This window comes from Phocoena sinus, chromosome 2 (genome assembly GCF_008692025.1).
Source record: "Phocoena sinus isolate mPhoSin1 chromosome 2, mPhoSin1.pri, whole genome shotgun sequence".
NCBI lineage: Eukaryota > Metazoa > Chordata > Mammalia > Artiodactyla > Phocoenidae > Phocoena > Phocoena sinus.
Window position 1 is genome coordinate 77526093 of NC_045764.1, and position 15696 is coordinate 77541788.

General features: G+C 37.9%; 1 protein-coding gene across 1 annotated transcript in view; it reads right to left on the reverse strand.

Moving 5' to 3' along the window:
- Positions 1-627: 627 nt before the first annotated feature.
- TCF12 (transcription factor 12) overlaps positions 628-15696 on the reverse strand; it is a 393445-nt gene continuing 378376 nt past the window's right edge. The window contains 4 exon segments of the mRNA XM_032621190.1: positions 628-4514; positions 7558-7711; positions 15445-15519; positions 15522-15676. Of these exon segments, the coding sequence (XP_032477081.1) occupies positions 7569-7711; positions 15445-15519; positions 15522-15676 (373 nt within the window). The 3' untranslated portion in view covers positions 628-4514; positions 7558-7568.

Here is a 15696-nt window from a genome sequence, read left to right on the forward strand (position 1 = left end):
CAGCCTCCAAGTGCAGAACTTTGGAGTATTCACACTGAGGCCTGTCTTCTCAGGTAACTCCCAGGTTACTGCCCACCACAGGGACACTGGCACCTTACCACTTCTGTCCAACACAAGACTCCTCAATGGGCAATCTTCTTGGACCTCAGGACTTTGTCCAGAGCTACAGGCAGTCTGAGGTTCTCCTTACCTAATCCGCCTTCCTCTCCCCTTCTTTCACAGATGTCAGACCTGCACCATGGTCTGAAGCCCATCCCTAATTACTCCTGATTCCTTTCCCTTTTGTTTCCCACAGGTACTACCTCCAATAAATCCCTTGCACTTCTATCTTGGTATCTGCTTCCTGAGGACCCAAACTGACTTAGCTGCCAACCCATAAAGTGTGACTGGGCAAAGCCTACTGGCTCACTCTTTTGAAATGTGAAGGTTTAAAAAAAAAGTCCTCATAAAACGTACCCAACTGGAGGGCACTGAATATGTTTCATTGGCTTGCCCCCAAAGAATGTAGACTCCTGCAAAGATGGGTTGACATCTTCTTGGGGTTGTTTTTACCACCATTTACCTCTCTCACAGGATGGCTGAAGAAGAATCTTCCTGGGAGCTGGTTCAAAGGAAAGCTACTATTTATTTAAAAAATATTTATCATTTATTGAGTACTTATGTGACAGGAACCAAGGTAAGAGCTTTCCATACATTGTTTCATTCAATACTTACACAATTCTAATATGTATCTCCATTTTTCAGATAGGGAAATGGAGCTAACTAGATGTTGAGCCTGGACTGAATCGAGGACTGTTTGATGCCAAAGCTAATACTCTTTAACCTTTGATACACACACACATGCATGCACACATGCATGCACACATGACGTGATGTACATTTAAATTCTGAGTTTCCATGGAAGAAAAAATATATGAACTAGAGGAGAGAAAAATGAAAGAAAAAAAATGTAGTAGAGAAGAAAGTGAAGCCACTAAAGAGAATTGGCCTAAAAATCTATAAAGACAAAGGACAAAAAGTAAAGGCAAGAAGATTTTGTAGGACAAGTTTTAAGTATCTTAATCTGTTACTAGTTATGTGCTTTTGGAGACATACAACCTCTCTGGGCCTCAGTTTTTATAAAGCTATTAATGAGGTGGTTGATGAGATGGTTTCTAGATTTCATTTAACTATAATAATCTATATTTTATTCATCAATCTGTATAAAGAAAAATCAAACTAAAATGTTTGTTTTCATCAACTCCTACGAGTAAAATGATCTGTTGGGCCTCCAATGTGAACAGTGGATTTCATAATTCACCAAGAGAAGCAATTTGCCAGGATCCCAAGAGGGTGTGACGATGATCTTGGGTGTCTCACGTATAGGCCCTACGAAAGTTTGTCCAAAAAAGTTCATCCACTGTTTGTTTTAGGCTCTTGCTCGGCTGAAGTCCTTGTGGATAATCACTATGCATATTTTTGGCAGGGGGGTGGAGTGGGGCTGTATGTGAAAACTGGGATAAGAGCAGAACTTTTAATCTGAGAACAGTAAATAATACCATCTCCTAATTATGAGATAGGCTTTTTGTGAGAAAAGGGACATAAAACATGTGAAAGTGCTTCAAATAATGTTAATTTGAAAGCTTCATTTGAGTCCTTTTCCATCTTCGTTTTTCTCCAGATCTACAAATAAGCAGTTTTTAACTACTAATCACCATTGGTAAACCTTCAGGAAAAGGCTAAAAAGGCCACTATCAGTAGAGAGGGCAAGAGGAGAAACATATAACCCAGAGAAGCTATAGACTGGATTAGCAGCTTAGTTCTACAAGTCTGATTCTGTCCTGATGGGTTTCCCAGATAAGGTCACAGGCAATGCACATAAGAAAAGCAGCGTGGTCGTTAAACATTTTTGCCACACACGCAAAAAAGGAACTATGTAAGGTGATAGATGTGTTAACTAACCTTGCTGTGGTAATCATTTTGCAATATATACATATATCAAATCATGACGTTCTACATCTTAAACATACACAATATTATATGTCAACTATATCTCAAGAAAGCTGGGAGAAAAGAAAGAAAAGCAGTGTGAACATTCCTGGGAGCAATGAGATGGAGGAAAAAAAACCAAAATGCATTACTGTTTGAGAGAGGAATGTAAAAAACTCACTAGTATACTATGTTAAAAAAAAAGATGGCACATTTATTGCTACATAAATGTTATATACATATTGTGTTTTCTGTTACAGTGACAGAAAAAATTTTGAACTTCTTGCTGCTGGTTCAAAAGGTTTATCAATAATACCTTGAATTTGACACAGGATACAAATCTGCAATAAACCAACAATGGAAACTGGCGAACAAGATGAGAAGCAATTCATCTCGGACAATTAGCTCTTACAATACTCCATAGGTACTACACGGTATGCTAGAATTCTACTATGGTCTTAAAATGCTATTGTAAATTTCTGATATTAATGAACAGGTTATGGTAAATAACCCTACATTTTTACTACCTAATATAATAAAATAAAGTAAGAAACTTTTTACTGAAAACTTTTCGATTTCAAAAATCTAGAAAGAGTAATATTTAGAATTCAAGAAATTTTCTTACAAGATTATTGTATAAAAGACTAGCTACAGTGAAAAATAAGCCAAATGTTTTTTTCTTTCTATTTTATGAAGGAAAGCTTCTGGGCATACTGCAAAGTCTAATATAGCGAAAAAGACAACAAGCTCTGAAGAAAAAAGGCCAGGCAGTGGCATATGTTCACTCACACATCATAAGCAACAACTTCTGTTTTAGCTGATTAACACTGAAATGAAGAACAAGGCCACAGAGAGAGTCTGATGTAATTGGAGAATATAGGCAAATTAAAGTGACCAGAAAGTCCATTACGTTCACGAAAGACTGATTTGTTAGGTATCATCCTGATTGGAGAATCTGAAGTTCTGTCTTAATTGTTTTTGTTCTTTCAAATTAACAGAAATCTTTAAGTTACATAGTGATTTGGGTCCTTTCTTCTGTGTGCTGATTGCCCTTGTTGATATTGGCTATAAGGAATTATTAAGCCAAGACAACCTTGTTTAGCATGTTTTTCTCTCCCAGGGTTGTTGTGGTGGAAGACAGGTTTCATGGAAGTTCAAAGTGATTATTATGTCTTTAAAAAAAACTCTTAAGGATTAGAGACAGAGGGGTGCCTTAATGCACAGTATTAAGATGGACTGACAAGGACTGGTTAAATGCTAATCTGGCTCATCTTCTTGGGACAGGGCAGATGGTTTGCAGTTGATTACATCACCCACTGAATTCCTCCCCACTAACCAGCCACCCAAATGACAGAGAAATAAAGGCTAGAATAAGGACATGGGTGACCATTGCTCTTGTATTCCATTAGGTAATTAGCCTCAGAGTGGTGTGTTCATTTATCACACTACCTGCCTTGGTGACTACTGGGTTGTTATATTCAACATAATCACAGCCTGAAAATCTTCTTTGTATTTTAAATTCATTTTGTGCTTACTTACAGCTAACACTTTATAAGTACTATATGTAGTACTTACTGCTTGGAAAACAAAGCAATTTCTAAAAAGTAAATTCTTCCCTTGTAATTTACACTTCTATTACAAGCTTTACTATGAAACCTAGAAGCTTGAAAAGTCTTGTTATTATTAGAAATAAAGCAATATTTATTTGGGGGAAAATATAGGGGACAAAATTTCCCCTTTTAAAAATCTTAGCTAGGCTATGGTCACAGATGGTCTCTGCTTATCTTTGTAAAGTAAATATGCAAAGCACATAGGGCTACCTGGAGGATTCTGGACTGTGACCATAAACTATTCAGATTCAGAGACCAAATACAACACCCAAAAAGAAAAAATAAAAATGAATGAAAAAATGAGCATGAGAGAAATGCTATACCAAGTAATATTTTCCTATTTCTTGGAAAACACTATTCATATGGCAAAAGGATAGGAGAGGGCAACAAAAGACTTTTCCCTTCCTTTTTAAGACACTAATAGGTATGCCGGGAATGCTAAGGGCCAATGGTTGTCACTGCTTTGTTCTCTGCACGCGAACAGCTTTAACTAATGCTGGCATCAGCTGAGTGGAGATCAGCTTTCCACATTAACTTTTTCCCTTTATATGTAGACCTTACAGTTCCATAACAATAAATAAAATTTGTAGTTACAATGCATTTGTCAATTCAGTTTAGGCACAAGGCAACTTCCACGGTGAGTGGAGAGACCGAGACAGTCTCTGATTGTGCAGAAGCGACACACTGCTTGCAACAAATTGCTATGTTGCGAACATCTCATGGGCTGATGTTCTGTCTGATGAGCTTCCTATCTTCACTTCTGATGGAAGTGTTGACCAGCTGCTTTGATCGTAGGATTACATTTGCATTTCTTGCTTCAAGTGTTTTGTTTTTTTCTTCTCCCTCCTATTAGGTTTGTGTCTTCAGATAATCTGAGTTGTCCAAGTCCTTATGAGGAGAGGTCACCTTCTATCTAGCCTACTGATAACTCTGGAACTGTGGCAGGGAGAGCCAAGGGAGAGAATAGAACCAATTAGGACATCACGGTTAAAAATAAACACCTCCCCAGAAACAAAACAAAACAAAACAAGTTGGTATTCCTCATTTATACCCAGGTTTACACTAAATTAGCAGTCGGCTACATGGCTTATAAATGAGGTTTCTTCTTTTAAGGTGTAACTGAAATGGTTTTGCTTGATGTATGTGGTAAGATTTTTAAATCTTGGTCTGTATTATATTTTTTATTATTATTATAATCTATGGTCTGTATTAATTTCTTCTTTTAAGGTGTAACTGAAATGGTTTTACTTGATGTATGTGGTAAGATTTTTACAGGAGATCATGTAATTATAGAATCACAAGATAAGAGGATTATATAACAGCTGTGGTAATTATGCAAACCTTAATTTTGGCAACATTCAGGTTGGCAATACCTGAGCTCTGAGGTTCTACTCATCCAGTTCTCAGTGGAGAGACGTTAAAGCATATATTTATTGCTACATCCAGTCCACTGTACTGTGTTAACTGTTTACATCTATCTCCTCTAAACTGAAAGTTTCTGAGGGCAGGGACCATTTTGAATTCATTTTCACATTGGTTTCAGTTATTGGTCCATGGTAGGTCCTCAGTAAGTGTTTGTTCAATGAATTTACTAAGAAAATTTACTCTATTAGTATAAATTTTATGTTTATATTCTTAATATAATATACATAGTAGTAGCTCTGAAATTTCCCATTTCAGCCATTTTGGATGGAAATAGCTTTAAGAAGAATCATACTTTTCACCTCCTTATTAAACAAGGGCCACAGTATGGTTCTATATTAGAGTGATGCTCTTAGGGATGGATAACTGAGACATTCAAAGCCTCGTGGCCTTATATTATTGTGCTTTTATAGTCAGTCATTCTGTGGTCATTTATCAGCTATTCTGATTCTAGCAGTCGTTTTCCTGCTGCCCAATCTCTTGCTGGTTTTAATCTGCTGCTATCCAGTTCTATAAAGAATTGAAGGGATCAGATGAAACCAGATAACCACCTTTATGAAATTAGCAATCTTTAAGACTTATTTTAATATAATAAACACTAGCCTTTGAAATCTTATGGAACAAAGTGCATTTACTACATTTCTTATATAACCTTGAAACCTCTCCCCACTCCTTTTAAAAAAGAATTCTTTTTGATAGGTGAGAATGCTGAAGGTTTAATTTTAACCTAAAGTGGGGGAATTTCCTCATAATAGAGATAAGGATAGAGCTATGAAAGAGTAGGAGATACAGAAGCAATGAAAGAACAGGAAGAAAACGGTAGGGGAGAGGAGAGATGTGAGGTAGGGAGAGAAAGTCGACGGACAAAGAGCTAGAGAGAGACTGGGAAGAGAATAATAGGAAATGGGTACAACAAACTAGAGAGACAAGAAAAGAAGACCCAGGCTCTGAGGTAAATGTGACAGCTGCATGTGAAGGGCTCTTCTCACAGCCTGGTGGTTACCTGATACCCGACCACAGGAAGGTACCTCGACATAATCTGCCAACTTAGAAAGTCACGTTTGCACCAAGAAACACTTGCCTGTATTTATTTTAAAGACTTCAAAATTTATTTTTGAATAAAAATATTTTTTCATGATATTCTATAGTTTCCACAGAACATGAAGCAATGGCATGGGTTTTAGAGGATCTGTAATTTAACTAGCTCTTGCCTAAAGCCCCTTTGACATGCACAGTCTGTTATAGCTGTTTTTTTTTTTGTTTGTTTGTTTGTTTGTTTTTGGTGGGAGAGATGACAGGGTTTTTTCCAGTGTGCTAATGTTAGAATTATAACTGACATCTAAATAATTACATCAATACTTCCTCCTCTGTCCCCAAATGAAATCTTCCGTTTTGGTCTAGTTTGATCCTAAGAAGGATATATGAAGAGGTGGTAGGAAATCAATTTCTTCAGGAAAAGGTGAGTTATTGACTAATCTTTGTAGTTTACAAAATATTCTATCGAATTCCAAACTTTCAGCTCAAAATGAGATAGCCACAAAGCTGACGAAATGAAACTGCACTCAGTATTTTTTTCCTGCTCCAAACCTCCCATCCATTTACTTTTACTACTGCTTTTACTCTGCTGATGAAACTAGGAAAAGAACTATACACTGCTGAAGGCAGATAATAAAAATGAAGTTACCAGTTCTACTCCTAATCCATGCTGCGAGCTATATTTTGTTACTGACTCAAATATTTAATTATGGTCTGTATTAATTTCTGTCACCCAAATATTAACTTTACAACTTATAGATAATATGAAAGTATACAGTTAAGAAAAAGATGGTTCACATTTTCTAATTACTTGGGCAACAACCTCCTACTACTGTTGTCACTTTGTTTTAAAAAAAAAAATCACAAAGAAGCAAACTGTTTAGTTCATGAAGAGGAAGATAAAAAGAACAGTCTTTCAACAAGTAAAATTCCCAAGAGAAGGATGTTCTGATTCTATCATATACAATACCTCTACATTCTTTAATAGATTCCACAAGGTGTAACTAACATTCTTACAGGGGAAGGAACATGCGTATTACAGACTTCCATTAATGATCCAAATGGAAGCAAGCAATAACTGTTTAGTGCATGAAGATTTCATGATAGAGAAGAGGTAGATGGTTAACAGAATACTGGTTGATGATGCCATCAAGTACTTCTGAGTAGAGGAATGAGGACCATGAGTGGTAGCAAAAGTATGTTTTATAGATGAGTCATTGCACTGTTTTTTTCTTGGATCAGAATAATATTCATGTGAGGGAGTATACATGATGATCCAGAACATGAGAGCCTAAAGTTCTTTATGAATCAAGGACAGTATCACATTTTGAAGAGAACAGTAATTTGGTATAAAATGACACGGCTCTCTAACGTATATAACAGAAAGATAACTGTTGGATTCCAAATTACACGTGACCTTTACCATGACCAGTGCTACCAGAGAATTCTGTTCAAAGGTTCTAACTCAGTTTAAGATGAATCAGGGGACTTCCCTGTACTTTCTATTCATACCCATACTTACCTGGCTGATGTTTACATATGACCCATAGGGTTGGTAGTTTCACTAAGCCCAGGATGGGTTCCTGGCAGTGTGGTTGGTGGCTCTGCCGATACGGCAGAAACTTTTTCTTCTTCCCTTCTCTTAAGGCAGGCTGCTTTGGGTTTAAGGTTCCTCTCTGAAATAGGGAAAAAATAATTTCATCATTAGAGAACAGAAGTTATGAATCATGGACTCCTGGGTCTTAAACTGAACAAATGGCTGTTATTTTTTCTTTCTGTGGGATTACCAATCTCTGTGTAATTCCATTCCCATAATGAATAACCTCAGAGGCAACAATTGATATGCTTACATAAAACCTCAGCATTAACTGAGCCTTAAAACTTATACTTCTTTCTGACCATTTTGTGTTTTCTTCTTATGATTTAGTTTTCCAGGGTTTAACTTGATCTACGTCAATATCTTAAAGCAGTTTCTTTTCCTGCTTCATCCAACACTGTGGCAAATGCTGTTACTAGTCTACCGAATCTCCTCAGTGTCCTGTGAAGATATGATACATTGAACTGTTATGAATGCTGACATTCTCTATGTGCTGGAGAGGGACAATCTGTGCTTTATCTAGAATTCTACCAGTTCAGAAAATGATAAACTAAGAGACACCCTCAGCCATTCCTCTATAGGAAATGTGCCAACCCCTCCAGGAAGAGAGGTAGCCTGAGTATATGCTGCTTTTCTCCTTTGATTTACATGCAGAACGAGATGATTGAGATGTTCTTTCTACAGTTGGGGGTGTGATTGAGAGGGTTATAAAAACCTTTACTGCTTTGTATATGAGACAGCAGAGAAGACTGAATGGAACTTCTGATGTGGGCATTTTCAAAGGAGCTTAAAGTGTGGGATATTACCATATGAAATAAAGATAAAGAAAATCCACTGAACTTAAAACCCACTGAATGAAAATCTACTTAGGAACTACAGTTCCTGTTATAACTTCTTTAAATGAGTTTTAAGTACAAGATATCTAACCCATGACAGCTTCTGGTATAGTTTTTTGTTTCAGTTTATAACATACAGTATCAGTTAAAAGTTGTTACACTTATTTTTATAAACTGATTAAAAATGTGTTAATGAATATAATATAAAAAGACCACTTAAACTTAACCTGTAATGAAAACATATTTTGTATAAGTTGTAATTTTTTTTACATTTTCTTGAAATGATGGCCCAAGCTGAATGCAACATAGCAGAGCTTTTTTTTTTTAATGTATTTCCTTTTTCAGGGAAAGTAAAAACATATTTGAATGTGCATATTTCAAAACACATTTATAGTTCACTTCTGAGTTTAAAAAAAGTAGACACAAGACTTTATTATGGTAAATTTACTGACTCTATTTTTACTCATAGATGATGACAACATTCGTCATCAAAGTCCCTGCATTTAGGAAAAGACATGAAGCCTATACAACTCTGAGGAGGCAATGAAGAAAGGAAGGTACACTCTTACTTAACTTATCAGGATAACTAGTAGTAGAAATCGGCATGTCCATCATTATGTAAAAATATTAGGAGCTGCTTTTATTTTATTTTATTTTTTTGGCTACACCACGTATGGCATGTGGGATCTTAGTTCTCCAACCAGGGATCAAACATGCGCCCCCTGCACTGGAAGTGCGGAGTCTTAACCACTGGACCACCAGGGAAGTCCCAGGAGCTGCTTTCTTAACAAGGAATTGTGTACCTCTGACAAATAAGAGAAGTCTGTCTTTCATTAGGTGTCATATCTCCTTTACTGTGTAGGCAATAGTCTCAAACAGTGACCAGAGAGACTGAAAAGAGGGCACAAATTAACATGTGAAACCCAAAGAGGAGAAAGATTTCAACGTTTTCTAATTGGAACATTCTCACATTTCTCTTATAATGGAACATTGCTCTTATCTTACTAAGGCTCTAGGAGGCATGATCAGAATAGCTGGAAAGGACCAGAACCGAAAACTGAAGTTAGGCAAGATTTTGTAGACTCCCGCAATGAGTCAGACAACACTCAGGGCTGGAAGAACCAAGAGAATACTACAGTAAGCTCTACGAAATGTGAAGTAAGTGAGCTTTGATCCAAAAAAGCAAAAGCTAGTGCTGTTGCTTCATACTTTCTGGTCTGTGTGAGCAGGCCATGGCAAACATTAAGTAGCCAGGAAGGCCTGATACAGAGGTAAGAAGAAGTCAGACATTATGTGCGGAGCATAAGAAGCAACTGTCTTTCTTACATTTCTATTAAGGGTCTATTACCCTCTGGTATGTGGCTGAGGACTTGCCTCTCTATAGTATCATCTTCTTAACATGTTTATAGCACAATATTTGGCTAATGCAACAGTCACTTCTTCAATATTATGATTAGGTAAATATTTGTTATTATATCTATGTGGACATACTTGCAAGTCAAGAATTTTGTATTGATTGTTTCCTTGTTCATAGGACTGTTTTTCCTGTAGTTAATAGTTGCTTTGCTTTTCATTTGTTAGTAATGACAATTCCCCCGCCCCCCGAAATGCTCTAATAGATCTAACAAATGCCTCTCAATATTTCTTCCTAAAATCTCAAACACATCATCATATTATCTATTAATTCCATCTTCCTTCCCTGTAAACCTTTCTTCCACAGCTAATAGTCTTCTATTTTCAATGTAAACTGGTTCTTTTCTAGGCCTAGTAGTTCTTGTTATGGGATTTTCTTTTGCTGCTCCCATGCGTTAGATCCTTTCTTTCCCAAATCCTATGCCTTTGTCTTTGTTGATTATGTCCTCATTTGGCCTAAGCATATGTTCCAGATGCTTCCTCAGAAAGTGTACATGGGAGGTAGAATTTTAAAGTCTTTGCATATCTGAACTATCTTTATCCTATCTTTACATTTTAATTAATAGTCTGGCTAGATATAGAATACTAGGTTGAAAGTGATTTTTCCCCAGAATTTTGAAGGTATTGTTCCACTGTCTCCTGGAATCCAGCACTACTTCTTCAGAACTCTGATGACATTTTGAATGTTGTTCCTTTGTCTCTGAGCTATTTAAATTTTGTCTCTAAAAGCTTTAGGATATTCCTTTTAACTTGGATGCTCTGAAATTTCATGATGATACACTTCAACTTGAAGTAATTATTAAAATCATTATTTTTTTTAAAAAAAATTAATTAATTTATTTTTTGGCTGCATTGGGTCTTCATTGCTGTGCGCGGGCTTTCTCTACTTGCGTTGAGCGGGGGCTACTCTTTGTTGCGGTGTGCTGGCTTCTCATTGCAGTGGCTTCTCTTGTGGAGCACAAGGCTCTAGGTGTGCGGGCTTCAGTAGTTGTGGCACGTGGGCTCAGTAGTTGTGGCTTGCGGGCTCTAGAGTGTAGGCTCAGTAGTTGTGGCACACAGGCTTAGTTGCTCCGTGGCATGTGGGATCTTCCCGGACCAGGGCTCGAACCCGTGTCCCCTGCATTGGCAGGCGGATTCTTAACCACTGCACCACCAGGGAAGTCCTAAAATCATTATTCTTAACACAAGATTAGAGTTTACCAATCTCGAGACATGTACTCTTTAGTAATGGTAAATTTCCTGTATTATTACCATGATAATCCCCTTTGCTCTCTTCTGCTCTTACTCTACTAATCCTATTGGTCAGATGTTGGACTTCTAGATTGATCCCCCCTAATTTTAGCTCTTCTATCCTATTTTTCATCTCTTTCTAGGAGACTTTTCTCAGCTTTATCAGCTAACCTCTACTATATTTTTTCTGCTATCATATCATCTGAATTTCTTTTTCATGGCTTCTTTCTCTTTTATGCACATATTTTCTCTTATTAGAAGACATTGGTTTTATTAAAAAAAAAAAGTTTCCCAATGCTTTTTGCATGTCTCTGTTTTCTTCTTTCTTTTTTGTTTGGTTTGATCTCAATTTCTCTTTTTCATGGTGGTTTTCCTTAAATCTTTGGCTGTCCTTTAATATTAGAAGTAAGACATCAACTGGTGGGCTTTATTACTCTATGGTAATCCAAAAGTGAGAAATTATTACTCAGGAATTCCTAAATCTGGAGGTCTTTTCTCTAGAGTATTTTAATTTCTTTAGAAAAGAATTATCCCATTTTCTTGAGGATAGAATGAATATACTTTGTTGCCAGCATTAGGAAAGCAAAGCAGGACACAGAGCTGCAGGTCTCACTGTTCAGCTTCATACTTCACTCATTCTCTGCTCCTCTTGGTGTTTCAGATTTTCAGCCTTTCAGATTTCACTTTTTGCTAAAAATAATCCTCCTGGCTTCTATGGTCGAAGGGAAAAGAGGGCAGAAGCAATATGAAGTACAGAGGAGACTTAGGGATCCAACTTTCCATAGCAAACCTCCAATGAATCTTTCTGTTTTCAGGTCTGATGCCTGACTTCTGCTTTTTCCAATAGTTAGTACCTCCAAAGTCCTGTAAGGCAAAATGTTCTGCTTCTTGCTGGTATTCCTCTCTGTTCCATTTAATTTCTTCTGTCTAAGTAAGTCAGTTACCACTTCTCTATCTACTTTTGCTCTCTTGTTTGTTATTATCTTCTCTCCCCTCTATCCTTGTGGGTTAATGCCATTTTTATTCATTTCAGTGGAGATTTAGGAAGGAGTGGTGTATTATCAATGAATATGCTAAGACTACTATGTTTGACCATCTCACTGCAACTGAATTAAATGTACTGAGGGTAGGGTCTGGAAATTTGTTTGGGAAAAGGAAAAGCCTCAGGTGATTCTGAGACCAGCCAGATTTGAGAACCGCTGTCCTAGCTTATTTATCTTTGAACTAAGAGACCAGTAAACTAAAATCCTAATAGTTCTATTGTCCCTAAATTATCACCAGAAGACAAATAAGTTTATCGAATTGACCTGTGAAAAGAGTTTGAGGAGGAAGTGTTTGATCACTAACTTAATCTTTAGTAAAGCTGAGAGGACAAACTTGAAGATAATATGTGAAATCTGCTGAGGATTAGTAAAACTGTAATGGTAAAATTATAGTTACGATAATAGAAAGGCTTAAATTGGCAATGACAGAGGCCATATGGGATTTGATATGTGGAGCACCAAGGCACAAAAATGCTCTGGCAAAATCTGAGGCTTGGAAGGGAAGCCACTTCTTGCTTTTCTCAAGGACTCACTGCCAGACCCAGGTCTGGTTGCCCTCCTGGTATATCCACTTGTCTAGGGATGACAGGTTGTGGACAGCTAGACATGGTCTTGGAACACTACCCCAAACCAAAGTGGGTGGCCAGAGAGCCCAGAGGATGTCCAAAGTAGGTCATGTAAACAAAATGTATGTCTTTATAGAAATTGTTGGGCCTAGGGGCTGCTGCGTAGGGCCCCTGCAGGGATGAAGAGGCTTTCAAAGGTAGACAGGTTACCAAAATAACTCAAAACTACTGGAGATCAAGTGCAGGGAAGGAGAGTGGTTATACCAAACTCTGAAGGTGCTGCTATAGACAAGGCACAGGTATTATGGGCTACACGAAGGGTTCGAAACTCTGTTGGATAGCCAGCCTTTCAAGGAGTCTTACATGGATCCCACGGCTTTTATATTAAGCTGTAAAATAAAGGCTCTGGGCTTTGAAGCCCAGAGTTTGAGGGTGCGAAGAAGGCAGGCTTTTATGAATATTAAAGCAGTCCCTAATGAAGTTACAGTTCAGTGTATTTAAGTTTTGTTCATTCTAATCAGTCAATGGCTCCTTATATAGAGCTTTCCAGAATAGTGTGAAAAAGTCAGTACCCATAACAATGACCAGAAAGTTAGTAGGCAGCTGGATAAGCCTAGATGTTAGATCCTCTTTCAGACTCAGCTTTTCTATTCTAGGTGCTTGCATGGAATCATGACAAGGTGAAATCTTACAAATGAATGAATAAGATCCACCCAGGCATGATGGAGTTTATAACTTTTTTTTCAAACAGAGGTATTTCTCATTTTTGATGGCTTGGATCTGAGAGTAGGTACCTCTGATCTTAAAAAAAAGATTTTTAAGAACACAAATGACTTTATTCTAGCTCTAATGAACTGTGGGAAGAAAGGTGCTGTACAAGAATAAGTTCTGGCACCACTGTTGTCCCAACAGTAAAACTTTCACAGTGCTGATGGAGGCAACAGTCTTGACAACAAAAGGCTGGGTAGCGTCAGGGTAGAAAATATAGTGGGCTGCTGAGGAGCAGGATGAATATACTTGGCCACTGAATGTCAGACATAACTGAACAAAACATTTGGTAAAGTGACAGGAGATAGTGAAAGCTCAAGGGACAAATGCTCCTGCCACAGATGAGTGGCAACTATCAGACTGTCTTTATGAATATCACAAGGGAGTCTATAGCTTTTTTAAAAAATATATTTTATTATTATTAAAAATTTTTTTTGGCCACGCACATGGCATGCAGGATCTTAGTTCCCTGATCAGGGATCGAACCTGTGCCATCTGCAGTGGAAGTGCCGAGTCTTAACCACTAGACTGCCAGGGAAGTCCCAAGTCTGTAACTTCTTGATCAGGTTTCATTAACATTTACGCTTTACAGGTACTTCAAGGGCTTTAAGACAGGAGGAGCAGTATCTGGTTTTAGCGGTAAGTGTTTTATCTATTCATCATTTTTATTCATTAAAAACACTGGAGGGAAATGAATAGATGAATTAATTACTAGTGTTATGTTTTTCTGAAAATGTGTTCAAGTTCTCTAACTCTGGTTTCCTTAGAAAGACTATTCTTTCTATGATTAGTGCTAAGGGTCCTTGTCACAGTTGTCAAGCATCTGTCCACTCACACTCTTTTTTTCTTTTCCAACTTTCTTTAAATAAAATATTATATAAATACCCAATAAATAAGGAAGACAAAGTTGCTCTCAATGAAGGGAGGTTAGAGATGGGGTCTGGAATCAAAGGCCACATCTATAAATTCTTTGCAAAAAGGCTTACGATGAGGCATTCGTAACTTTGAATAAGAAGATATATAAGTATATTCAAAAAAGCAAGCTTGATGATAGAACCTCTCAAGGGCTAGAAGCCTGTATTAATTGATAACCCAGGGTCTAGAACATAGCTGACTGGGACAGAGGAGGTATACAATAAACACTTCGTTCAAAAAATGAAGTTTCAAAGCTTCTTCAAGGTTCCATCAAGGGGGTTCCCTGGGTTAGGGTTCCGGGCTTTCACTGCCATGGCCCAGGTTCAATCGCTGGCTGGGGAACTGAGATCTCACAACCTGCACTGTGTGGCCAAAAAAAAAGATTCCATCAAAATAAAACAGTTGGGAGAGCTGTCTCAGTCAGCAGTGGATAAGTCTGTATGAACCACACTTTTGTCCTTAGGGACACACAGGCATGCCAGTGCATATTCACCCAAGAACCTCATGGCATTCCTTATGAGGAATCAACGAAGAAACTCTGACACCTTATTGACATGGGTATAAACAACATCCATAGGGGGCAAAGCCAGGAGGGGCCATGACCAGGCATTCTATTAACCATCAGGGCCTCACAGATGCCCCGGGTAAAGCAGGCAAGAAACTGACTACGGAGAAGTAAGGGAGACAGGAAGGAGCAGGTTGGAGGACAGGCGTAGGCAGGTAAATACAAGAGCGTGGGAAACCAGAGTCAACGAGAGGCACAAAGCACTAATGCTGAGTAGGAGGCTGGCTGTTCACTGCATTGTTTCATAGGGTTACTCTCTACTGGTTTCTGGGAAGCACTGAGCCTACAGATATTGACCTATATAATGAGACAGAGGTGAGAGAATTATAGAGAAAAACCTGATACGGATGATGTGGTGGCAGAAGTACTAGGAGCACCTACAAACAACCTGACCAAGCAGAAAAGCAAAATGGACACAGAAAATGTCTACTCACTGGAAGCAGAACGGTTTACATATCTCTGCTGAACCTACTTACCTCTGACTTGCTGTTCTAGACTAAGGATGACTGCCACGGCCTGATGAAGAATAAGGAGTTTTGTCTGGGGTTTTCACTCTTTAAATGAAGCTGACACATTCGACCAAGCTCTTTGAATGCCTCATTAATATCGCGCACACGCAAGCGTTCTCTGGCATTGTTGGCCATCCGCCTTTCCTTCTCCCTTTCTATCTTCTGTTCTGGGTTCAAATCCTCATCTTCATTAGTACTGCTGGAAGGCAAAGTAACAAC